Consider the following 24,082-nt stretch of genomic DNA (forward strand, 5'->3'; position numbering starts at 1 on the left):
CTTTTAGACGACGAAGTCTGTCCCAAAAAGAGGGGTCTCATTTTTAACTGCCTTACTGAGTATCGGGCCAGTGCAAGGCTCCAGGTATGATTGGCTCTATTATTTATGCATGTAGAAGCACCAACAAGAAACCCGAAGCCAGCCTTGTCAGCCAGCAACCCCTCGGCCACGCCATCCACCCTTGGACTCATTACCTACCGTATCCGTTTACAACCTCTAAAAAAAATTGGGCAAATGCCTAACGTACGATGGCTACCAGCGACCGCCGATCGCACGATGAGTATACCGTCGGATGGATCTGCGTCTTGCCGCTTGAGATGGCGGCTGCGAAGGTCATGTTGGATGAAATCCATGAAGACTTACCAGTGTCGTCCACTGACCATAACACCTATATACTTGGACGGATCAAAGAGCATAATATTGCGATTGCCTGCCTGCCAAGCGGTAATTATGGCCTTGTATCGGCGAACTCTGTTGCGATGCAGCTGTTGTCCAGTTTCCCGTCGATCCGTTTCGGTCTGATGGTGGGTATTGGAGGAGGAGTACCAAACGACGCCGCTGATATCCGCCTGGGCGATGTGGTGATAAGCAAACCGACGGATACATGTGGAGGAGTGATGCAATATGACTACGGCAAGGCATTGAATGGTGGTAAATTTCAACAGACTGGCATGCTCAACCGCCCGCCACAGATCCTGCTCACGGCTTTATCTAAAATGCAGGCAAATCATCTCATGGCGGAAAGTAAAATAGCGGATTTTATTGCCGAGATTAGGCAAAAGATTCCCGGATATGCGTCTCAATTCGCTCGACCAAGGCAGGCAGATCGTTTATATCACGCTGACTACGACCACGTCGATATTAACTCCACGGCTTGCAATGCTTGTGATGCTGCTCAAATTGTTTCGCGGCGTGCTCGAGGCCATGACAAGCCTTTGATCCATTACGGAGTTATCGCATCGGCCAATCAACTTGTGCGAGACAGCCAACTACGGAATCGACTGAGCCGTGAGCTGGGAGTCTATTGTGTGGAGATGGAGGCCGCAGGACTAATGAATAATTATCCGTGTCTAGTCATTCGTGGGATTTGTGACTACGCAGATTCCCACAAGAATAAAGAGTGGCAGGGCTATGCCTCTGCCGTAGCAGCAGCCTACGCCAAAGAGCTCCTTCTATGTATCCCGATCATGGATATAGATCGTACGCGGTCTTTAGAGGACGCTGTGTCCGGTATGTTGATTTGAATAGATCAAGATGGAATTTGGCATGACGTTCGAATATTAACTAATGGACTTAACTAGTCAGATTCAACCTCCCCTTCAATCTGACTGGGTTACCGGCAATTGAAAACTTTCTAGGACGACAAAAGGAGCTAGAGCGACTATGGCATCACCTTCAACCGCAGAATTCAAACTCCCGGACAGTCGCAATCCTTCAAGGACTGGGCGGCATTGGAAAAACCCAGCTAGCACTCCGCTTCGCCCGTGATCACAAGGCTGACTATACTACCATTTTATGGGTAAATGGCAGGAGCCGTGGCACACTGCTGCAATCATTAAGCGCCATTCTTCCTCGTTTGGCAAGCCACTCCCAGACCTTTGCGGTGACGGATAAAGAGGAGGTGGAGCAATATGCTAGACAAGTATTAAAATGGCTCGCATTGCCGGGCAACTCACGGTGGCTTCTGATTTTTGACAATGTTGACGAGTATTCGCCAGAGACAGATGATGGATATGACATCCAAAAATACTTCCCAACAGCGGATCATGGATCAATTTTGATTACCTCTCGGCTCCAATCACTGACTGAAGTCGGACGATCTTTTGCCGTGCCAACTTTAGATAATAACGAGGCTATTTTACTGCTTTGGCAGAGCAGGAATCTGCGCACTCCAGAAATTATAACCGAGAACGAGGTAGATCAAGGTAATGAAATCTCGTGTAATTTTTTTTCGACTGTGCTGATTAGTGAGTGTAGATACCAACGATCTGATCGATCGTCTGGGAGGATTACCATTAGCGATCACTATTGCAGGCGCATTCATGCGTGAAACGGGAACTAGCATTAGAGAATACCTGCAGTATTATCAGAAGTCGTGGCACGCTCTACAATTGCGTGCCAGGCCAACTCGTCATTATCGACAAGGCAATCTACTACAGACATGGCTGATCTCATACAACGAGATCCAGAAACGAGATGCTCACGTGGCCGAACTCATGCTTCTTCTTGCACACTTTAATAATCGAGATATCTGGTATGAACTAGTGAAAGGTATCGAACATAGCTCTCAGCCACCGGTCTGGCTTAATGACATGCTTTCAGATACTCTAACCTTCAAAGGCAACATACGGACTCTGATACAGTTCTCTCTGATTGAGGTTAATCAACAGAGCGACAGCTATAGTATACACCCGGTCGTACAGGACTGGTGTCTGAATATGGCTCAGATTGACGGTCATGAATTGAACAGTCACTGGTATGAATTAGCACTCATTGCTATTAGTTCTACAGTGCCCAGCTCGGATACGCGAGATTATTGGAGGCTACAACAGCGATTACTGGTTCATGCAGACTTCGTGCGACAGGCTTTGAAGAGTGATCTCCTGACAGACAATGTCGGAGTCTGGGATGCACTGCACATCCTTGGAAATCTCTACTTTGATCAGGGCAAACTCCAGGACGCAGAAATGATGTATCAGCGAGCCTTAGTAGGTAAAGAGAAAGCACTAGGTCCAGGCCATATATCCACATTCAGTACTGTCAACAACCTTGGTCTTCTTTACTCTGATCAGGGCAAATTCAAGGAGGCAGAGATGATGTATCAGCAAGCCTTCGCAGGCTATGAGAAAGCACTCGGCCCAGATCATACATCCACATTGAGTACTGTCAACAACCTTGGAAATCTCTACTTTGATCAGGGCAAACTCCAGGACGCAGAGATGATGTATCAGCGAGCCTTAGTAGGTAAAGAGAAAGCACTAGGCCCAGGCCACGTATCCACGTTAGATACTATGAGCAACCTGGGAACTCTCTACTTCAATCAAGGCAAACTCAAGAAGGCAGAAATAATATTTCAGCGAGCCTTAGCAGGATATAAGAAGGCACTCGGCGCAGACCACACATCCACATTCAGTGCTGTCAACAATCTTGGTCTTCTTTACTCTAATGAAGGCAAACTCAAGGAGGCAGAATTGATGTATCAGCAAGCCTTCACAGGGTATGAGAAAGCACTAGGTCCAAACCACAGAGCTACCTTAGACACGGTCAACAATCTCGGAATCCTCTACATAAGCCAGGGCAAATTCAAGGAGGCGGAGATGATGTATCAGCGAGCCTTAGCAGGCTATAGGAAGGCACTCGGCCCAGACCATATATCCACATTCAGTACTGTCAACAACCTCGGTCTTCTTTACTCTGATCAGGGCAAATTCAAGGAGGCAGAGATGATGTATCAACAAGCCTTCATAGGTTATAAAAAGGCACTAGGCCCAGACCACACATCTACGTTGACTACAGTCTATAACCTTGGAAATCTCTACTTTGATCAGGGCAAATTTGAAGATGCAGAGATGATGTATCAGCAAGCCTTGATAGGTAGAGAGAAGGTACTAGGCCTAGATCATACATTAACCCTGGACACTATCAATAACCTTGGTCTTATCTACTCTTATCAGGACAAATTCAAGGAGGCAGAGATAATATATCAGCGAGCCTTAGCAATCAGGGAGAAGACATTAGGCCCGGACCACACATCCACATTGAAAACTGTCTATAGCCTTGGAAATCTTTACGCAGATCAGAGAAAACTGAAGGAGGCAGAGATGATGTATCAGCGAGCTTTAGCAGGCTATCAGAAAGCTCATGGTCCAGACCATTACTGGACCAAAGAGATTGCAGAAGCGTTGAGAACATTGAGTACGGAGCGTGGCCATCCAATACGTAGACCCTTCCATAGGAAATAAACCACCTTCGCAATTGCTTATTCTAAACACATTATCACAGCTACCGTTCTATCCTGGCTCTAGGTATTTCTTATTATGAGTGCTTAAACGAGCTAGGAGTAATTGAGGCTAGATGACTGTCTGGCCCAGTATTTATGCATGTCAAGAATATGTAATGACCATACACTAGTTATAAAGGAAATATACATCTCACCGTATTGATCCGACACAACCGGCATACTACAATTAGGCCGGAATCTCTGGTTATCTATGATTCACGGTATTAAGTATACGGCCCTCTCTAATCTACATGATGAATTAGTGCCGATTCATTTCTATTCTTAAATACGGAATTTCTCGTATGTTTCTCTTTTTGAAATGCCGAAGATGACTTCCACGGCTCCACCAAAGCTGTAGCGGATTGATTACAAGTGGGCAGTCGCACGCCTATAGTAGAGGAGTAGAGGAGGCTGACGCACCGGGTCAATGATGTGTTTCGGGATACCGACTCGAGTAGATCCGAAAAATTGATAATCAATGAAAAAAAAAAGAATGGAGTGGGTCTTCGAGTCATCAAGAGTTACCGTATCAAATAGATCTATCTCTAAAGGATTTGAAGGTCTCCTCCATTGCAGGCACGGAAATGGCTATATATGCCGGTACGGAAGTACGGATATACGGAAGTACGGATATGGTGGCTTGCCCTAATTACGGGTCCTCATATCACTGAACGAGTAAGAAAAAAACAACTCGAGTAACCAAGTCGTGGCTCACAATAGTGAGAGGATGTATATGTAATCAAATGAAATTCTTGATTTGAATGTTAAAATAAGACAGTAGCAGCCATTATTCTCACGTGGCAAGGAATCGTGTACAGTTGCAAAGTGTGTCACTTGACAACAAGCCCTAATTTCTTCAAATTAGAAGGAGTGAATGGCACACTTGAGCCAACAAGCAAGATCAGGATGTATTCGTCAAACTCGTCAAGTTTTACGGTCGCTGAGTCCGGGAGTCATCAAGTTCAGAAGCGGTTGACTTTGACTTTTCGCAGGATCAATGTTCGTGTCACGGCACCAGATGCGGCGCTGGGAGATACGCTCTTGTCTGTGGCTGATCCACGGCAGTTCATAAAAGGCTTCTACAAAAGTCAACAGCCAAAGAGGGTATATGAGCCTCTCATCATGATTTCAATCAATCGGAATTGTTCGTAGCTAACACCGAGCCTTACAGACCATATTGAAAGACGTTAGCGGGCAAGTTAGGCCTGGTGAGATGGTACGTAGTTCGTTCCTTGTGTCTCTCTTAAATTGTGCTCTTGTTGTTGTGATATGATCCTAACAGTATTGTTCGTTCCTAGCTACTCGTTCTGGGAAGACCTGGCTCAGGATGTACCTCCCTCCTGAGAGTCCTCTCCAATGACCGCGACTCATTCGACGAAATCGACGGAGAAACAAGATATGGAAGCATGGACCACCGTGAAGCCAAGCGGTACCGACAACAAATCATGTTCAACAATGAGGATGACGTGCATTTTCCGACATTGACCGTCAATCATACTTTGAAGTTCGCACTGCGAACAAAAGTCCCAAGAGAACGCCCGGAGTATGCGGAGAAGAAAGAGTATGTTCAGGATAAACGAGACAGTATTCTTAACGCCCTCGGTATACCTCATACAAAAAAGACAAAAGTTGGAAATGAGTTTATTCGTGGTGTGTCTGGAGGTGAACGGAAGCGTGTGTCTTTGGCGGAGGTTATGGCTGGACAGGTATGTTTTCCCTTCCAAAACAGAGGAAACTACATAAAACTGTAGGCAATGCCAGATTTAGGTAAGCTAATGGGAACACTAGAGTCCAATCCAATTCTGGGACAACCCTACTCGAGGATTAGATTCCAGAACTGCCGTCGAGTTCTCCCAGTTACTACGCCAAGAAGCCAACGACTTTGGCAAGACTATTGTGACAACAACTTATCAAGCGGGAAATGATATATACGATCAATTCGATAAAGTCCTCGTCCTGGCAGAGGGACGCGTGATTTACTATGGACCTCGGTCATTGGGTCGTTCATACTTCGAGAACATGGGATTTGTGTGCCCTAAAGGAGCAAACATTGCGGATTTTTTGACATCGGTGACCGTGCATACTGAACGGGTGATCTGTGATGAAATGAGGGGAAGAGTGCCTAGTACCCCTGACGAGTTCGAGGCTGCTTACCACGCGAGTAAGATATATACGGATATGATGGAGAATATTGAGTCGCCGGAGAAGCTGCAAAATGAGAAGGATGATTTGATCATAGCTGTGAATAATGAGAAGAAGAAGAATCATATTCTTCGTACTCACAGCCCTTACACTACCAAACTCACAGATCAGATCATCTCTTGCAGTATCCGGTATGTATCACTATTCCAGCAAATGAAGAGAGCCAGTAATTTGAAGCTAACAGAACATCAGTCAATTCCAAATCATGATGGGAGACAAATTATCTCTATCCATCAAAGTTGGCTCTGCAATTATTCAGGCATTGGTATGCGGCAGTCTATTCTATAATCTCCAACCTGATAGCACGTCTATCTTTCTGCGACCAGGAGTTCTTTTCTTTCCAGTGCTTTACTTTCTACTCGAATCCATGGGTGAAACAACTGCTGCTTTCATGGGTCGACCAATTCTGGCGCGGCAGAAGCGATTTGGATTCTATCGTCCAACTGCCTTCTGCATCGCTAACGCCATAACAGATATCCCTGTCGTTCTGATCCAGGTTACTTGCTTTTCATTGATTTTGTACTTCATGGCCAACTTACAGTTGGATGCCGGGAAGTTTTTCACATTTTGGATTATTGTCAACGTCAACACCCTCTGTTCAATGCAAATGTTTCGGGCTATCGGTGCTTTGAGCAGAAAGTTCGGAAACGCGTCCAAGATTACTGGATTACTGTCTACGGTATTTTTCGTGTACGGAGGTGAATATTCCAATCTTCTTCTAACTCTTATGGCAGTTTACTTATAGAAATAGGCTACTTGATTCCTTTTGAGAGAATGCACGTTTGGTTCCGCTGGATTTTCTACCTCAATCCTGGAGCATATGCCTTTGAGGCTCTCATGGCGAATGAGTTCAGAGGTTTAGAGCTGGAATGTGTTGCACCGGACTATCTCCCTTACGGAAGCGGATATTCGGATACTATCTCACCTAATCGTGGTTGCTCAGTTGTTGGCAGTAGTAATGGCATTATTGATGGAGAAGCTTATATTGGCAGGCAATTCCACTACTCCTACCACCATATCTGGCGCAGCTTTGGAGTCATTGTCGCCATGTGGTTTTTCTTCATCTTCCTTACCTCTCTCGGATTTGAGTTACGTAACAGCCAGTCCGGTTCTTCAGTGCTTCTCTACAAACGAGGTAGCGAAAAGAAGCAGCATTCGGACGAAGAAAAAGGTATCAGCTCATCAATGGGCACTGACTTGGCCCTCAATGGATCTGTCAAGCAGTCCACTTTTACCTGGAATCATCTTGACTACCATGTTCCGTTTCAGGGAGATAAAAAACAATTGCTACACCAAGTTTTTGGCTACGTCAAACCGGGAAATCTTGTAGCATTGATGGGATCTTCTGGTGCAGGAAAAACAACGTATGACTCCTTTGGTCCGTATCTATTGTTCATCGCTAATTATTCCATGAAGTCTACTGGATGTTCTAGCTCAGCGCAAAGATAGCGGAGAGATCTACGGCTCTATCTTGATTGATGGAAAACCACAAGGGATTAGCTTTCAACGGACTACCGGTTACTGCGAGCAGATGGATGTCCACGAAGGCACTGCTACTGTGCGAGAGGCCCTTGAGTTCTCTGCACTCTTGCGTCAGCCATCTCATGTTCCGCGGAAGGAGAAGATCGAGTACGTCGATCAGATCATTGAGCTGTTGGAATTATCAGATATTCAAGATGCATTGATAGGAGGTGAGCCTACTATCTCTATACTCAAAAATGAGCCTAAAGGCTAACACTGCGGAAGTGCCTGGTGCCGGTCTGAGTATTGAGCAGCGAAAAAGAGTCACATTGGGAGTCGAACTTGTCGCAAAACCTACTCTTCTATTCCTTGACGAGCCAACCTCGGGTCTTGATGGTCAATCAGCATATAACATCATTCGATTCTTGAGAAAGTTAGTTGATGGTGGACAAGCGGTTCTGGTTTGTATACTTGTATATCCGTCACTCGATTTGTGGTCCACTAATTGTGAAATAGTGCACGATCCACCAACCATCGGCTGTGTTATTCGACGCTTTTGACTCCCTTTTGTTGCTTGCAAAGGGAGGTAGAATGGCTTATTTCGGACAAAGTAAGTGCTGCCACTTATACCTTAATGACAAGAGATCGGTGTCCTCGAATAGCTTACTGACCCTCAATTAATAGCTGGCCAGGATTCTTCCATAGTGTTAGACTACTTCTCCAAGAACGGCGCGCCATGTCCTCCAGATACAAACCCAGCTGAGCATATCGTCGAGGTTATCCAAGGTAAGAGTCAGCAGAGAGATGTAGATTGGGTCGATGTATGGAACAAGAGTGAGGAACGTCAAATCGCCATTGAGCAACTCGAAACTCTCAACAGGGTAAACAGCGCAAAGCTACAAACAGAGGAAGATGAATCCGACTACGCAACTTCACGTTGGTTTCAGTTCTGTATGGTGACGAAACGTTTGATGGTTCAACTTTGGCGGTCACCGGTAAGTCTCTGAAGGGCTTATTTGGAAGAGACATACTAAATCTTCAACAGGACTACATGTGGAATAAGATAATTCTCCATATATTTGCAGCTCTTTTTAGTGGATTCACGTTTTGGAACATGGGAAACAGCAGCTTCGATCTGCAACTCCGTCTTTTTGCCATTTTTAATTTCATCTTCGTTGCGCCCGGCTGTATCAATCAAATGCAGCCATTCTTCTTGCACAATCGTGATATTTTTGAAACACGAGAGAAGAAGGTTCGCAAAAGCTTCGCATCTCCCAAATGCCAAAGAATTCTCCTGCTAACATCTTACATAGTCCAAAACATACCATTGGATCGCCTTCATTGGGGCCCAGGTAGTTTCCGAAATCCCTTACTTGATCCTATGCGCTACTCTGTACTTCTTATGCTGGTACTATACCGCGGGTTTTCCCAATGTGTCTAGCATTGCTGGCCATGTTTACTTGCAAATGATTTGTAAGTTCTTCTTTGCTCCGGAAAATTAATGATGCTAACTGGTCGTCAAATACAGTCTACGAATTTCTTTACACATCACTTGGTCAAGGAATCGCAGCATACGCCCCTAACGAGTACTTTGCTGCAATTTTGAACCCTGTCATTCTCGGCGCAGGAATGGTTAGTTTCTGCGGTGTCGTGGTGCCTTACTCTCAAATGCAACCATTCTGGCGTTACTGGATCTACTACCTGGACCCGTTTAAATATCTCGTGGGTGGTCTTCTTGGTGAAGTCCTTTGGGATGTGAAAGTCGAATGCACAGCGTCCGAGTTGGTGCACTTTGCCGCCCCTGCAAACCAGACCTGCGGAGTGTATATGGCAGACTTTCTGTCATCTGCTGCAGGGTATATCGTGGATGCAAATTCAACAGATATATGTTCGTTCTGCCAATTCTCAACGGGAGCAGATTACGCTAAAACCTTCAACCTTGGAGAAAAATACTATGCTTGGAGAGATGTAAGTTTCTGTTTCTTTTTGGGTTATATAGTTATGCGTGTACTAACTCTTCTTCTTGCCTAGACTGGTATCACTGCACTGTTCTGCATCTCGTGTTATGCTACCGTATTTCTCATGATGAAGTTGCGCAGCAAGAAAACCAAGAGTGCAAGGTCGGAGTAATCGGCGAATGGTCTGTTAGTATTTGGTCTAACAGCAATGATTCTGCTTCAGACCACTGGTATATATTTGATTCAACTGTACCATGGATCAAGATACTTTATATATTAATAGAGGACGGGAAATAACACAAAATAAACCCCCGTTTTATAGTTAAATACGTCAATATGGCTGAGTTCAGATTCTGATTAGGGCTAGATCGATCGAAGCAAGTCACGGCCGCCCAACTGGATTGTTTACTTTTCTTTCATAAAGTACGACTATAAACAATACGATACGAGTCTGAATTAATGTCGTTCACTATAGCTTGATTAGTTAGTACTCAGAGAACTTGGAAACACTCCAAGGCCATCAATCAAGGCACCTCTGTTGACATAGATCTCATCCAAATTTTTCGTCAAGTCCATTTATTTTGGAAGATGAATCTACTCTGAGTACATACGTAGTACGTGTATACTGTAAAGTATATCCACGGTTTGAAATCAAACCCATTCCAAACGGAAACGTGGTCCTAAGATGTAGTAAACGAGCGCCATCATTGGGCAGAAAGGCATTAATAGCGCGGCTTATCCCCCGTTTTGGGATGTTGTATCTCGGTATTCAGGGGTTGGATTGGCTGCATTGGCGTAAAATAGTACTAAATAGTAAATCACTGACACTCAAAGTTGCAAAGCTATGAAACCTCCAATTGGGCCCTTCAGAATTAAGAAACACACTAATGCATACTAATGTAACCCATACTCTGTGGCATAACCACTAGTAGATATACAACCTCCCAAAACAGAGAACAGGGGATAGGATTCAATAGTCAAGATAATAATTCCAAAATACACAGCCAATTTATTTATTCTCACGACTCCATTGGTCCTAATTTGAAACTGCATCCAGTGCTATCAAAATCACATGCCATCATGAACCAATAGCCTTTGTACAGCCTCGGCACTATCTTTTCTTGAGACTGGGGAAGTCAATCACTCGAATCTACAGAGTAGAAATGCTCTATTATGCGCAAACTATCCCCTGTCATGTCTCCCTCGGCCATGGTAATTGTACGTTAGTTCCATCTGCTGCGATCTGCATATCCAAAACCGTAGCCAATCGGATCAAATTGATCAAAAATAGCACCTACGTACTACGAGTAGAAGATAATCGGCCTGATGAAGAGCTCCTCATTTGGAATAGACGATCTCGTACTTTGTCGAAGTTGATTTGTTGTACGGAAGACCACCAGAATTGTTAAGCATACCTACCGTACCCACTAACAACACCTTCGGTACGCCACGTTCACAAGGATTATTGACACCAAACCCAATCTAGAAAATGTCCCTCGTTCTCAGTAAATGTTTTTAATGCCAATAGTGTTACATACGCCGTAGATGAATGCAAACAAGGGTGGATTCACGACTGAAATTTGAGAATTTCGGTCTGTCCTCCGTAGATACGATAGGTCATACAGCAAAATTGGCAAACCATAAAAAGTCTTTTCCACTGAAAGCATGGGATACATGCCTTTGCGATAGATCTGCATGATGCATGATCAATCTGACAGCCGTTGAACGTGCATCTTGTGTACCCCTGACCCGGGGCTCTTCCGAGTACACCGTATGATAGTTAGTGTGCAAAGACGATATGGGTTCAATCCGTCGATGAAGGGATTTGAATGATGTTAATCTGAGTTCATGAACATGGACTGTTCCATGGTTTCATGCTGAACAGCTCGTCTTGCTATATCTACTGCGTATTAAGACCTTGCAAATACTCCACATGACTTCATTCTTAACCCTTAGTTAAATCTAAGCATTAAAGCCGGATAAAGCTCAGAAGGATTCAGGAGGCGTTCGTCCGCTACCCCTCTTCTGGTCTGATAGCCGGCCGGTACGGTGCCTAGCAAGCCAAGGGACTGAAACCCACGCCAAGTTATCAGATCAAGGGAGGGCTCACAATAGTACAGGCAGCTTTTGAGGATGACGATCTTATCCAAATTTTGGGCCTGTTCAGAAGAACAGGTTGTTCTACATCTGATAACCCAATATGGCAATTCAACACAAGGAGCTTATGGAGTTGTGTGATGTCACGGTCCACGGATTTGTTTTCCATGTCTTTTTTTCAAGTCAAGTGTGCGGAGGTATAGAAAATGCCGATAATAAGGTATAAAACATATGATAAGGTCATGGGAGAAAGTGTGATGGAGAGCAAATCAGGTTCATACATTTTGTCACGTATCGCTTCTCGATCTAGAGACAGAAAGAATCAGGAGGCGCTTCTACAAGTTTATTTCTTCCTTTCTAGGGTTTATAATCGCTGTCTCCCTCGCTTTCTGGAGCAAGCGACCCTTAGAAGCGTTTTATCCTGCGCTTTGATCCGTTTATACTTGATGTTGCGCAAGATAGACGCACCATCATGCATACTTTTCGCAATCTTCCCAAGGCATTTGCCCTATCTGCATTTGCATTCTCAACCCTATCACTAGCGAATATATGTTCCACCCTCCAAAACGAAACAAGCGCCGTCCAACAACCCAAGGCCTCGGCCTACGAGTCAGAGCTCCAGAACTACTGGTCTGCGGCATGCTCCGGCCTACGACCAGCCTGCATCGTCTTCCCTACTAGTGCCGAAGATGTCTCGAAAATAATCACCACGTTGCAAGGAACCGATGACTTGTTTCAGATCAAGTCCGGTGGGCATATGCCTAATAATGGATTTTCGAGCATACAGGGTGGAGTGTTGATTGCAACGAAGGAATTGAATAATAAGGTTGTGTATGATGCGAAGACACAGACAGCAAAGATTGGACCCGGAATGACATGGGCGGCAGCTGTCAATGGGCTCAATGGGACGGGAAGGACCGTTGTTGGAGGCAGATTGGGGGGTGTTGGCGTTGGAGGATATGTCCTTGGCGGTATGATATGATCTCTTCCCAGTCTATAGTAAGTACTGTATGACTGACTATTAGAAGGCGGCCTGAGTTTCTTGAGTTCTCAATACGGCTGGGCGGCGAACAATGTGGTTGACTATGAGGTTGTTCTGGCCAATGGAACGATCACTCATGCCAACAGTTCAACCAACACAGGTACGTCAGACAATATCTGGTTGATGATGGTAGTATGAAGAAAGAAGCTCACGAAACAGACCTGTTTGCTGTTCTGAAAGGAGGTGGAAATAACTTCGGCATTGTCACCCAATACACCCTCCAGACACAACCTATCTCTAATAAGGTAAACGAGATGCCTCTCTATACTTCATTCAAAATCCACTAACCCGAGGAAAATAGGTCTGGGGAGGCGTCATGACATTCTCACACGACAAATCCCCTCAAATTCTTCAAGCCATCCGCGACTTCACCGAATACTACCCCGATGACAAGGCAGCCATCATTCCCACATGCGAGCACACACCTCTTTTCACGGAGTGGTTCGTTTTTATGTTCTACGATGGCCCTTCTCCTCCAGATGGTATTTTCAATAATTTCACGGCTATTGGAGCAGACCTCAACATGACGAAGACGTGGAATTCGTATTACGATTTGGTATGTCGATCGATCGGCGATACGTGGTTGCAGAAGGGACACTGACATGACCAAATTTCAGCTTCAAGACAATGATAAGTATGACTTGAGGTAAGTTCCTCTCTTCACAGCAAAATCCTAGAGCATGGCTGACTGTGTTCACAGGGGTCAACGATACGCCATCGGCACGGAGACAACGCCTCTCCCCAACGCAACCGTCGGCCTAGAAGTAATGACAACCCTCTTCAACACCTTCTACAATACCACATCCACAGTGGTCGGCGACCTAGGCATGATTGGCACAATCGCATTCCAACCCATGCCACGCACCATCACAAGCAAAGCCAAAGCAATGGGCGGAGTACGTTCAACCCCTTTCCCCTCCCAACATTTCATACTTATCTAAATATGAATTTTTATTATATAGGATCTCCTCTCCTTCCCCGACACACATGACTATATTATCATGGAACTTGATATCTCGCACTGGTTCGCCAGCGACGACAACGGCACCGAAGCGGCCATGCAACAGTACTACACCGGACTAGACAACGATATCAAGGACTTCATCGCTAAAGGCGTACTGCCCGATGTATATAGACCATTGTTCATGAATGATGCACACGGAACGCAGGATTATTGGGGTCGAATCAGCACTGCAGATATGGCCAGATCTGTGAGGGAGAAGTATGACCCAGAGTTGTTTTGGCAGAAGAGGACTAGCGGTGGGTTTAGGCTTGGGTAGAGACTGGCCGATGTCGTGCGTGCAAGTGATGTACATACTTGTGTATATATAGTATATATAACGTGTAATCAGGAATGAAGAATGACGAGAATGGGAGGGAATGATCGTCAAGATAAATTTTTTGTCATGGAGTTTCAAACCCTAAGCGATTGCCGTATTGGGATGTTTTCCGTAGTTTCTCTTTTCGGAACCGTAAACATAATTACGCATGCTAGTTACTTAGTAACTTAATCTTCATATGGAATTTAAAAGTCAAACAATGCATTCCAGAATCTAGAGCCTCGATCCATGTATGAATAAAAAGTACGGAAGATCAGTATAACTGATCATTAAAATTGTAGGGCTGAAAGATATTTTAGATACAAATAAAATACACATTAAAGATTGTATTCGTGTTGTAGCCACGGAAGCAGTCGAGCCGGCCTGGGTGACAGAAACATGCTCGCTTAACAAGTGTCGTCTGGTGGAGTGGTATCACTCTCCTTCTTCAACAACCACAGATAATCACCAACGGAGCCATCAGCACCGTGGATGAACTCCCACTTGGCGGCAGTCTCGTTGAAGACAGTCATCTTGCTGAAACCAAAGTGGGTCTGGTCTAAGAAAGCGGTGATATTCTGAATGCTCTCTTTGTCGGTCAACATACTGTGGCTTTCAAGGTTGCCTGCCATACCGTTGACAATGTGGGTCATGGCCTCACCAGGGCTGGTGTAATAGGTGTTGTTGTTGACAATGACAGAGTGGAGGACAGTGCCATTAGCGGTAAGGGGAAACATACGTTCATACCAGTGGATATGGCTGTTTCATAATGTCAGTAAGATCATATACACAGCGAAGAAATGTACTGATTCAAACATACCCAGAAAGATAGGCATCAACCCCGTTCTCCAAGAGCAGCTCCTGGAAAGCATCCTTAATATGGGTCATGTAGGATGAGAAACCAGAAGAGTACATAGGACGGTGAGACATGACGAAAACCCATGGAGTGAGTGAACGATCAACCTTCTCCAAATCCGCCTTGAGCCACTGGTACTGCTCGTAGGCCTTGTTGTCAGTGTAGTTACTAACACGGCCAAATGGACCACTATCGGTGATATAGGTTTCATTCTCTTTGGGGTGAGTTTCATTGCCATGAATATCACGAGCAAATGGCCACTCAGGACTGGAGACGAAATCGGTCTCACCGTCAATAGTGATAAAGTGGGCTAGACCGTAATCGAAAGAGTACCAGAAGTTGCCAACACCACCAGTCTCATTACCGGGGTTCCAGAAACGATGCTGGTAGGCAGTGAAGTTTCTACACAAGCCAAGTCAGCAACCTGGTTTAGGAACGGGGACATAATTTTTTTTTCTCACCTTTGAGAAGGAGGGCAACTGTAGTAGGTGAGCTGGGCCTTGGCAGCAGTGCCATTCACCTCGCCGTCGTTCAACAAGGCAGTCAAAGGGTTACCGGGACCATCAAATTCTGCGCAAGCGGCTTCATGGTTTCCGACAACAGTCATATATGGAACCTTGGTGGTGACGTTCAGGAGCCATTGCTGCCATAAATCCCAGTTGGACTCGTACAGCACGCTCATGTCACCACCCTGTGGACTACCTTGGTTGGGAACTTCACCAGCAGGCAAAGGTTCATTGTAAGAGTCTGGGTAGTCACCTGGGGGAACCGAAGTGCTTGTTCCGTTGTAGCACACTGGCCAGTCATCCGCACAGGGCAAGATACCAGAATACCAATCGTCGGCATAACTCAAATCACCGCCGTGCCAAGCGAAAGCAGCACCATCGTCAACAGCCTTTTGCAATTGCTTGAAGGTACCGCCAGCGTTTGTGTAACCCATGTCATTGAGCACGGCAAGGGAAAACTCGCCGGGGGTACCTGCCGGGCGGGACGTGGTGAAGGTGAGTACCTCAGACTCCGTGGTGCCATTGGCTGCGGAAATCCTATAGTAGTACTTGGTGCTGGGCATCAAATCACGTATCTGGACGTCGTGGAAAAACTGGCTACATTGTGTGATGGCAGCGACGGCGGAACAAGGAGGGGTTCGGTCGTATCTGGAGTCAGGAAGAAAGTTCAGCCACCAGTTTGGTCAAGCTTTGCGGCAAGGCTTGTACGTACGTGTGAGAGTAACCAGTAGCGACCTGATGCAACTTCTTGGGATCAGTGCCATATTTGATCTTGGGGGCCTCTCCCAATCCAAACGGAGTCTGGTAGTGGATGTTGATACCCTTTGGCATAAAGGCCAAGGAGATGACATTGATGTTGTTGGTGGGGTTCTTGTGCTTGGGCTGAACAGCAGGAGGCTCAACTAGACGGGGGAAACCCTTTCCATTGCCATTGACGGTTGGGTCAATCCAGTCACCGACGGGAACCGAAGGACCATTGTAGGGATAAGTCTCATCGACATCGGGAGCGGGTGCGGCATTGACAGCAGTGAAAGTTGTCGCCGACAAAGCGGCGAGCAACGCAGAAGCAGTGGTGGCCTTCATGGTGGCTAAACGAGTGACGGAGACGAAGCTACCAGATGAATCGGTCTCTTCTTGATGGGACGCTGGAAGAAGAGGAGATATTTAACCTCCAAGCATCGGCGTCCTCCGTCGTGGTGTGTTAAATTAAAAGTTGGACAGGCACTCTAAACGAGTAATTGCACCGTCCAGGGCTGGCTCTATCCCTGGCCAGTTGCAACGTTAACAAAATCCGCATGGTCGCATCTTGCATGAGGCCGATCCATTCGATAAACATGTGATAGCTGAATGACTTGTAATTGGTTGAAACGCATCGAGATTGGGATTCGAAAATTCCAGTTCTTTGCCAAGATAAGCTTAGTCCTACCCCATGCGCGGATCGACTTAAACCGTATCTGGCGCACTCTAAGCGTGCAACGCGATCTGATAGGGCGGGCCAGCTGGACTTGCCAGGTGGAAAGCATGAACACGAGTAAGTTAGCGAGATTGTTCTCCAACTTCACGAGAGGCGTCAATTAGTTAGGAATTTGTGCAGGAACCGAAAGAGCAGGACTGCGTAGAGTCACTAGAGTGGTGAAATGCACTGGATTGCAATCAAGGAAGGTTCGGCCGGCCCGGAGCCCAGCCCAAGGAAGGAAGGAGCGAACGGGGGCTGTCAGCCAATCACAGTCCACACATTGATCACCTCCACAGGGGCTATTTCTAAGCATTGCGATTGGATGTTATGTGCTGGCCATCCACCCGCCAAGCTATACCTTATTTGGCCTTGGCAACCCCCCCACTATCATCCCGCTTTGTTTGTATCACTTCATATCTGGACGTTTGTCATCAGACCATACAAGAGACAAGGCGGTCGCTGTAGAACTACAACAATGCCCGCTCGCAAAGGCGGCAAGGTTATTTTGCATCCGCCCACGCAGTCAGAAATCCTTGAAGACGAGACAATAGAGGATGACGAGAATACCTGGTCACCACTCCAGATCGCATCGCGTGACGGCAACCTTGAAGAAGCACGCCTCTTAATTGAGTCAGCGGCATCGGTTGACAGCAAGAAAGACGTTGTTAACGAATCGCCACACGGGTGGTATGGCCAGACAGCACTACAAGCCGCCTGTGCTAATGGGCATTTAGCCATAGTGAATCTACTGCTAGCGGCCGGTGCCCAAGTTGACGCCCCAGGCGGAAACAATGGAGGCCGTACTGCCTTGACTCTTGCTGCGATCAATGGTCACCTAGCTGTCGTTGAGCGTTTGGTTGAGGCTGGGGCCAATGTGAATATCCTTCCACATAAGTATTATGGTAGGACGCCTTTACAGGGCGCCGCCGAAAACGGGCATGCCGACATTGTCAAGCTGCTTCTGGACAAGGGTGCTGATACTAATGCTCCAGTGGCAAATAATGCCGGCGTCACGGCGTTGACTGGCGCAGCGGCCGGTGGGCATGTTCCATTAATTGACATGTTTATCGAAAAGGGGGCTGATGTGAATCCGTTGTTGATGCGATATAAGGGACTAACTCCTCTGCAAGCAGCCGCTCTTCATGGCCACATGGAGGCCGTGGAAATACTACTCAAGACCGGCGCTGATGTGAATGCAGAAGGCTGTCACTACAATGGCTATACAGCACTGGCAGCCGCTGCTGAGCAGGGACATGCTGATGTTGTTGACAGGCTGCTTGTCGCTGGGGCAGATGTCTTGCAGACATCGGGGAATAAGCATTGGACAGCGTATCAGTGTGCATACTTTGTTGGTCAACAGGATATTGCCCAGAGGTTATGGAAATTGGAGAGAAACAAAGCGCCGGCTTGATGATTAATCGATTTACGCGAGCTTTAACTATCGACGACTGCGCCACTTATATCACGATGTATATATTCACTACAGGCCACAACATTTTCTCATACGTATATACATCATACCATCATCGCCCAGGTTTGAAGCGTCTTAAACGATGACTTAACCAAGTGCAATGGCCTTGAGCTGGGACAGAGCACCGTTGAAAACGTCGGAGTCACCTCCATACGCATAGCTATCTGTGTTCTGCCAAATAGTCTGATAACCCCAGCCACCAGGGATAGTTCCCGGAGAGCTAGCATATCTAGCCAACACCAACGGGCAAGTGGTGCTGAAAGCCGTCGAGTCACCGGTACAAGTGGTCCACCAGTCATTGGTGGTGTAAATCATTGGGTAAACACCCTCCGAGGCATAGTAGGTGTTGACAAAGTCATGAATCCAGCTCACCATTTGGCTGGCTGAGAGACCGTAGCAAGTGGCACCGTTGGGGTTGTATTCGATATCCAACATACCGGGCAGGGTGATTCCGTCGCCGGACCAGCCACCGCCGTGGGCGATGAAGTATTTGGCTTGAGTTGCGCCAGAGCTGACGCTGGGGTGGGCGAAATGATAGCCACCGCGGATGAAGCCGGCGTTTGTAGCACCAATATAGTGGTTGGAGAAGGTAGAGTCGATGTAGGTGGTACCTTCAGTTGCCTATTTAATCATCAGCTTCACTATCCTTTTGTCACGGCGCCTAGAAAGAGAGATATGCGTACCTTGATAATGACGAAGCGAGCACCGGCGCTGTACGCAGCATTGAAGTTAACGTTGGGCTGGTAGCTGCTGATATCGAATCCCTGAACGGTAGCCTTTGCAAGGCCAAAAAGGGAGGCCGAGACGGCCAGAGTAGATACAAGCATGTTCATTTCGATTGATAAGCTTCGATATTGTCTTGTAGATATGAGAAATGTAAAACTGATTCTGTCATATACTTGAATCAAATTATCTAGGTGATTCGGACTCCCTATTTATACCCATTCTTCAACCTCCCTCCTCTATCTCTAAGCTACCCGCCTGTCTTGGTAACCCCATCGCAAGTCCAGCATCAAGCCATAGTTTTCTCTCCCAAAAAATCTAACCATCCCCGAAAAACAACACATTTGGCGAGAAATTATGTCAACATCTACACGGAAACGGCCGAAACACACACCGATCGACAACGCCACTCGCTTATGAAAACTTCGCCATGTAACGGAGTCTTGAATCTGTTTGGCTATAAACCACATGCTAGGAACATGACTAGCTAGGCTACAAGATACCAACAACGAATATCCAATCATTTCGGCATCTGCAATGAACCATGGATAGATTAAATAGTGACGATCTCACTTTGGGGCTCCATGTTTCAACCTAAGGTTCATTGATGAAGATTCAAGGGTTATTTGCCAGGGCTGCCCCACAACAAGAGTTAGTTGATCCATAGAAAATATTATGCTTAAACGTGATAAAATGATAAGCAGCCATAGATTTCGTGGATCGGCGTTGTATCGGGGACATGCGAGATGAGTAGATAGGCCTAGCAATACGAGATGATCATCTAGTTGCTGACGACATACATAAGCCCACCAAAGTAGGTACCACGAATTGCAGCTACTCATAGGCTCGTCCTGGGGTCCCCACGTCATAAACTCCAACATTAAAGTATAATTGAGATGATTATTCCGGCGTTTAAACCGGGATATATATATACGTATATATCAGAGTCACCGTCAAAAAAAAAAAAAAAAAAAAAAAAAATCAAAAAACGACAGTCCTCCAATCTCTTGAGCGAGAGTACGACGCCTCGAATGCTCTGCGATGTTTTTGTTATTATGGCGTAAAAAGCACACGTTTGTTTCTTTAGATTCTTGGGAGCTATCCTGCATACGGAAGGTAGATAAGACTCCATCTACTTGCCGTATGGGGTAAAGTGATGTAGTATTTGCTTCTGCAAATTCTGCGAGAGATGTTCTAATGCAGGTGGGTTGAGTTTCCTACTGTCCTAGTGTGCATCATAGCGTTCGCTTCCTTGTAACCGTTGCTTTGGGTTCGGGATTTGAAGAAACGAATGAAAGGGGTCTCGGTTAAAGTGTTTCAAAGGTTATCGTCCTTGCACAGTAGCTCTACGACATAGGAATGTCAACATTATTGATTTAAAAATGGGAAACGAATGGTGTTGAAAAAAAAAGTCTTTATATTTCAATCCATATCCAGGAAAATACCATATTAGCAAGAAATAGTCTATAAATGATAGTATATAACAGAAAGATCAGTTCTAAATGTTCGAAACAAATGATGGGGATATTTTGAAAATGAGATGGAAAATGAAAACAACGCTCCAAAATTAAGAATAAAAAGTCCGATGAAACAGATCAATGCCACGTCGACGGCCCAAAAGTTTGACCTGACGACACTCGTTTCCAAGGCGTGCCAAGTCCATCGGCGGTCTTCGCGTAGACAGTGTTTCCCCACCATTCAAGATTTGCGCCAGGCAGGATGATGCAGAGAAAGATGATGACTGTTGAGACTGCGACACCGCAGTCGAGTGCTGATGCGAGAATGTAGTCTGATATCCTGTTAGTCATCCATAAAGATACAGATAGGGGTGAAAGAAAGACTCACTATATTTAGACCACCAAGCTCCTCTTCTCCGCTTGATGATTCCGTTGAAAATGGCATTAAAAGCAAACCATGACGAGAAGTTAATGCCCGTCGCCGGCGGCACAAGACTCATACCACCAAACACCACAGGCCAAGCAATGTAGTTGAAAATTTTCCATTTCCGCCCCAAAGCCCACGTCAAAAGAACAACCAGGGGGCCGACGAGGAAAAACCAGAGCAGGTTTCCATAGATCTGGCCGGGAGAGAAGTTACGGCCGGGTCCTAAGGCGCCCCAGATAAGAGATGAGGAGTAGGTGACGGTTCCGTGGGGACAGCTGTATCCGCCGGACTGTTGGGAGGTGCAGATGTCGTCGACGCCCTCGAGGAGGCCGATTGTTAGGCCGGATTGGACTAGGGCTCCAACTAGCGTGGCAATTCCTTGGGCCCAAAAGACTGTTCGAGGAGGGATGTGAAAATAGTGGCCGAGTTTTTGGTCGGCGATAAACCTACAGATGTTAGATGATTCGAGGAAAGCTTTGTATAGGGACTGAACAACATACTCTAATCCTTGCGCAACACCGGCATAACCCAAGAACTTGAATGACATGTTAGCAATAGGCGTGCCCAAGAAGGCATATCCTCCAATAAACTCCGTAATTAGGTTGATTTCATTGGTGCTGACATTCGTCAACGCCTTGATGATTCCAATCGGCAAGAAATAGACAAGCGGCAACAGAAAGCCCAAAATAACAGCCCAAACGGGCAAACCGGTATGCCACACTTCGTTGACAACGATACTCAGGACCCACATTAGCAGTGTGATGGAAGCGAACCACCACCATGGGACCTGTCGATAACCTTCATTGATACGCGCATGTATATCCTTCTTGCTGTTTCCTTTCCAGATAGTCCATATTTCCTTGCCATGATAGAGGGCGATATGAACAAAAATTCCAGTCAAGTTGGCAAAGGCGATACCATAAGTCAAAGCATAACCTGCAGGGAGGAACATGGGTGAATAGCTTTCGTATTCCGCAACATTGACCGTCGCGTCCCGGTTCATGATTCTGGTTGTGTTGTATGGTTTTCCGGTGTTGTCGAATGTGTTGGAGCTCATCATAGGCATGTATGCGGAATACCACGTGTTGGTGTAGTAGAGAATAGGACAAATAAGCCAGTAAAAGAAGACAAACCCAAATATGACGTTGACACCAGCCCAGAAAGGAGTCAACAGGGGGTTTGGGTTTGCATATACAACCTGGGCCCAATCGAACGTCAAAACGGACATTCCCAACCCGCTCACCTGCCCAAAGAGCTGGTTGACCACGACGTTATGGGGAACAATCCAGCAGATAAAACTGAAATAACTCAAGGCCTTGAACAAAAATCCTGGGAGGAAGTACCAGGCAAATCCAGCGGAAAATACAATAAGGAAGAATTTCCGACGAGATATAGTCCAGCCATCCGCAAGAGCGTTAGTCCTAGAATGAAGCGCCATCAAGAGTGCGGAGTTTGATAGCACACTAGGCCATATCATGGCGGCTGGTTGAACGAGCCACCGCTGAAACAAACCTGCAAGACCGAAACCGAACAATTGAGTCGCAATCGTGAACAACACACCGAATCCGGGGTTGTTCCCGAGGTTGTAAAATTTGACCATTGCTTGAATAACTTGGGTTGCGGAAGCGGATCCGAAGGAGACATTGGCCATGATTGTGATGAGAGCATGCTCTTTGAGGTTGAAATGGCGATCCGGATTCAGAATACCGATGGGCATCACGCGAGCCCACGCGACACCCACAGGGTACGCGAGCAATTGGCCGACAAATGCAGAAATAGTCAGACTTGGTCGGCGCAGGCTGAACAGTTGATTTAAAAGACTTCCAATCTTTGCGAAAATTAGCTTGTTTTCTTTTCAGCGCGAAAGATTCGACTAGATACTCACAATGGTGAACAAAATACCAATCACCCACATGCGCACTGTATTCGTAGGCGCGGTTGGATCATCTTTAGCCGGCACAACTGCGCGGACTTCTGGGTAGGGCGAATCGTTCGCATCATAGTCGAGGGTTTTCCGAGCCTCATCATCGTCAATGATCATATCATCGCTGCTGCTACTGCTGCTGTTGGGATTATTCTTGTCCGTCGGTGATGTGGCTTCATGACTCGTGGGTTCCTGTGGGAACAAAAAAACAAATACAAAGAAACGTGTCAACCAAATGCTCGGTTCTTGTTATTTCCGGCGCGACTGGTACAAGGGTATTGAACGCAAGCAGCCGATTCGCGTGTGTATCTGCAAAACAGACAAAAAACAGGAGTTTGCCGTACCTCATCTGTAGTGCCCCGAACGTCTTGTTCTTTTCTGTGAGAGGTCACAACGGACCGCAAAGCAATCTTTTCATCCATGGTTGGTGGAACTTTAGATGCTGTGCAACATCAGACAAAGCTTCGAGACACGCTTTGCGTAGCCGTCCTCGATGTATTTATAAGTTATATACGGATATACAACAATAGATTCAATGCGAAAGAGGAGGATTACAGTCCATCCGTCCACGAAGCAGGGGAGGAAAAAGAAACAAAGAAACAAATTGGCCAACACAAACCACCCAGGGCGGGAAGAAGCAATTAAACCAGAAAAATTGCGGCACCGCTCGAGCTCTTTGAGGATGAGCGGACTAATAGGGGTGGTTTAAAAGGGTCAACCTGCAAGTAGCATCCAGGATTGAATTCTTTGCATGGTGTTGTTCTAGCTCGAGTGCCCGGCACGAACACGCGGGTGGTTGAAGCCAGGTTCCCCCGTACTAGTGGCTGCTACTCGAGTTTCTAAGAAGGTTGTGGCGTACGGATGCCGAATGTTCGTTACAGTATCGAGACGAAGAAACAGGGATACGCGACCAAGACGGTACTACTATGTAGTATAATCGACCTACGAGCCGATACAATACTAGCAAGGTGGGCCTCGATGCGGCGAGATAAGTTGATTGGATGGAACACAGCAAACAAAGAAGGATGGTCGTTCAGTATCCAATCAGAGCCTATCCCGACACGGGCTGCTGCAGATAAGACTCATACTAATAAACTCCTACGGAGTACGGACCAGTACATGAGAGTAATAAAACGCCCCACCGTTACAACCCGTTTGTTGGTATTTCACTCCTATGTAGTAC

The 24,082-nt window shown here is 46.2% G+C and overlaps 7 protein-coding genes across 7 annotated transcripts; 4 read left to right on the top strand and 3 right to left on the bottom strand.

Annotated features, from left to right (window-relative positions):
- Positions 1-248: 248 nt before the first annotated feature.
- Positions 249-4,025, top strand: EYB26_002493 (uncharacterized protein; the record flags this gene model as incomplete). The annotated part of the gene is made up of 5 exons (XM_054261798.1): positions 249-1,230; positions 1,302-1,925; positions 1,978-2,271; positions 2,341-3,915; positions 4,003-4,025. 5 exons carry the CDS (start codon positions 249-251, stop codon positions 4,023-4,025), a joined length of 3,498 nt encoding a protein of 1,165 aa, XP_054117773.1.
- An 881-nt stretch (positions 4,026-4,906) lies between these two features.
- On the top strand, positions 4,907-9,793 carry EYB26_002494 (uncharacterized protein; the record flags this gene model as incomplete). Its single annotated transcript, XM_054261799.1, has 14 exons — positions 4,907-5,104; positions 5,172-5,216; positions 5,299-5,706; positions 5,789-6,333; positions 6,395-6,900; positions 6,954-7,566; positions 7,619-7,893; positions 7,949-8,124; positions 8,180-8,273; positions 8,348-8,658; positions 8,709-8,915; positions 8,977-9,136; positions 9,192-9,631; positions 9,695-9,793. 14 exons carry the CDS (start codon positions 4,907-4,909, stop codon positions 9,791-9,793), a joined length of 4,077 nt encoding a protein of 1,358 aa, XP_054117774.1.
- Positions 9,794-12,190: 2,397 nt separating this feature from the next.
- Positions 12,191-14,040, top strand: EYB26_002495 (uncharacterized protein; the record flags this gene model as incomplete). The annotated part of the gene is made up of 7 exons (XM_054261800.1): positions 12,191-12,689; positions 12,747-12,860; positions 12,920-13,005; positions 13,062-13,316; positions 13,378-13,406; positions 13,461-13,656; positions 13,723-14,040. 7 exons carry the CDS (start codon positions 12,191-12,193, stop codon positions 14,038-14,040), a joined length of 1,497 nt encoding a protein of 498 aa, XP_054117775.1.
- Positions 14,041-14,486: 446 nt separating this feature from the next.
- On the bottom strand, positions 14,487-16,524 carry EYB26_002496 (uncharacterized protein; the record flags this gene model as incomplete). The annotated part of the gene is made up of 4 exons (XM_054261801.1): positions 14,487-14,838; positions 14,900-15,337; positions 15,397-16,089; positions 16,154-16,524. The coding sequence occupies 4 exons, from the start codon at positions 16,522-16,524 to the stop codon at positions 14,487-14,489; spliced, it is 1,854 nt and encodes a 617-aa protein (XP_054117776.1).
- An 848-nt stretch (positions 16,525-17,372) lies between these two features.
- On the top strand, positions 17,373-18,308 carry EYB26_002497 (uncharacterized protein; the record flags this gene model as incomplete). Its single annotated transcript, XM_054261802.1, has 1 exon — positions 17,373-18,308. The coding sequence occupies one exon, from the start codon at positions 17,373-17,375 to the stop codon at positions 18,306-18,308; it is 936 nt and encodes a 311-aa protein (XP_054117777.1).
- Positions 18,309-18,455: 147 nt separating this feature from the next.
- On the bottom strand, positions 18,456-19,201 carry EYB26_002498 (uncharacterized protein; the record flags this gene model as incomplete). Its single annotated transcript, XM_054261803.1, has 2 exons — positions 18,456-18,989; positions 19,052-19,201. 2 exons carry the CDS (start codon positions 19,199-19,201, stop codon positions 18,456-18,458), a joined length of 684 nt encoding a protein of 227 aa, XP_054117778.1.
- Positions 19,202-20,686: 1,485 nt separating this feature from the next.
- EYB26_002499 (uncharacterized protein) lies at positions 20,687-23,321 on the bottom strand (the record flags this gene model as incomplete). The annotated part of the gene is made up of 5 exons (XM_054261804.1): positions 20,687-20,880; positions 20,937-21,421; positions 21,476-22,803; positions 22,861-23,091; positions 23,244-23,321. 5 exons carry the CDS (start codon positions 23,319-23,321, stop codon positions 20,687-20,689), a joined length of 2,316 nt encoding a protein of 771 aa, XP_054117779.1.
- Positions 23,322-24,082: the final 761 nt, after the last annotated feature.

Source organism: Talaromyces marneffei, chromosome 2, assembly GCF_009556855.1.
Source record: "Talaromyces marneffei chromosome 2, complete sequence".
In the NCBI taxonomy this organism is placed as follows: Eukaryota; Fungi; Ascomycota; class Eurotiomycetes; order Eurotiales; family Trichocomaceae; genus Talaromyces; species Talaromyces marneffei.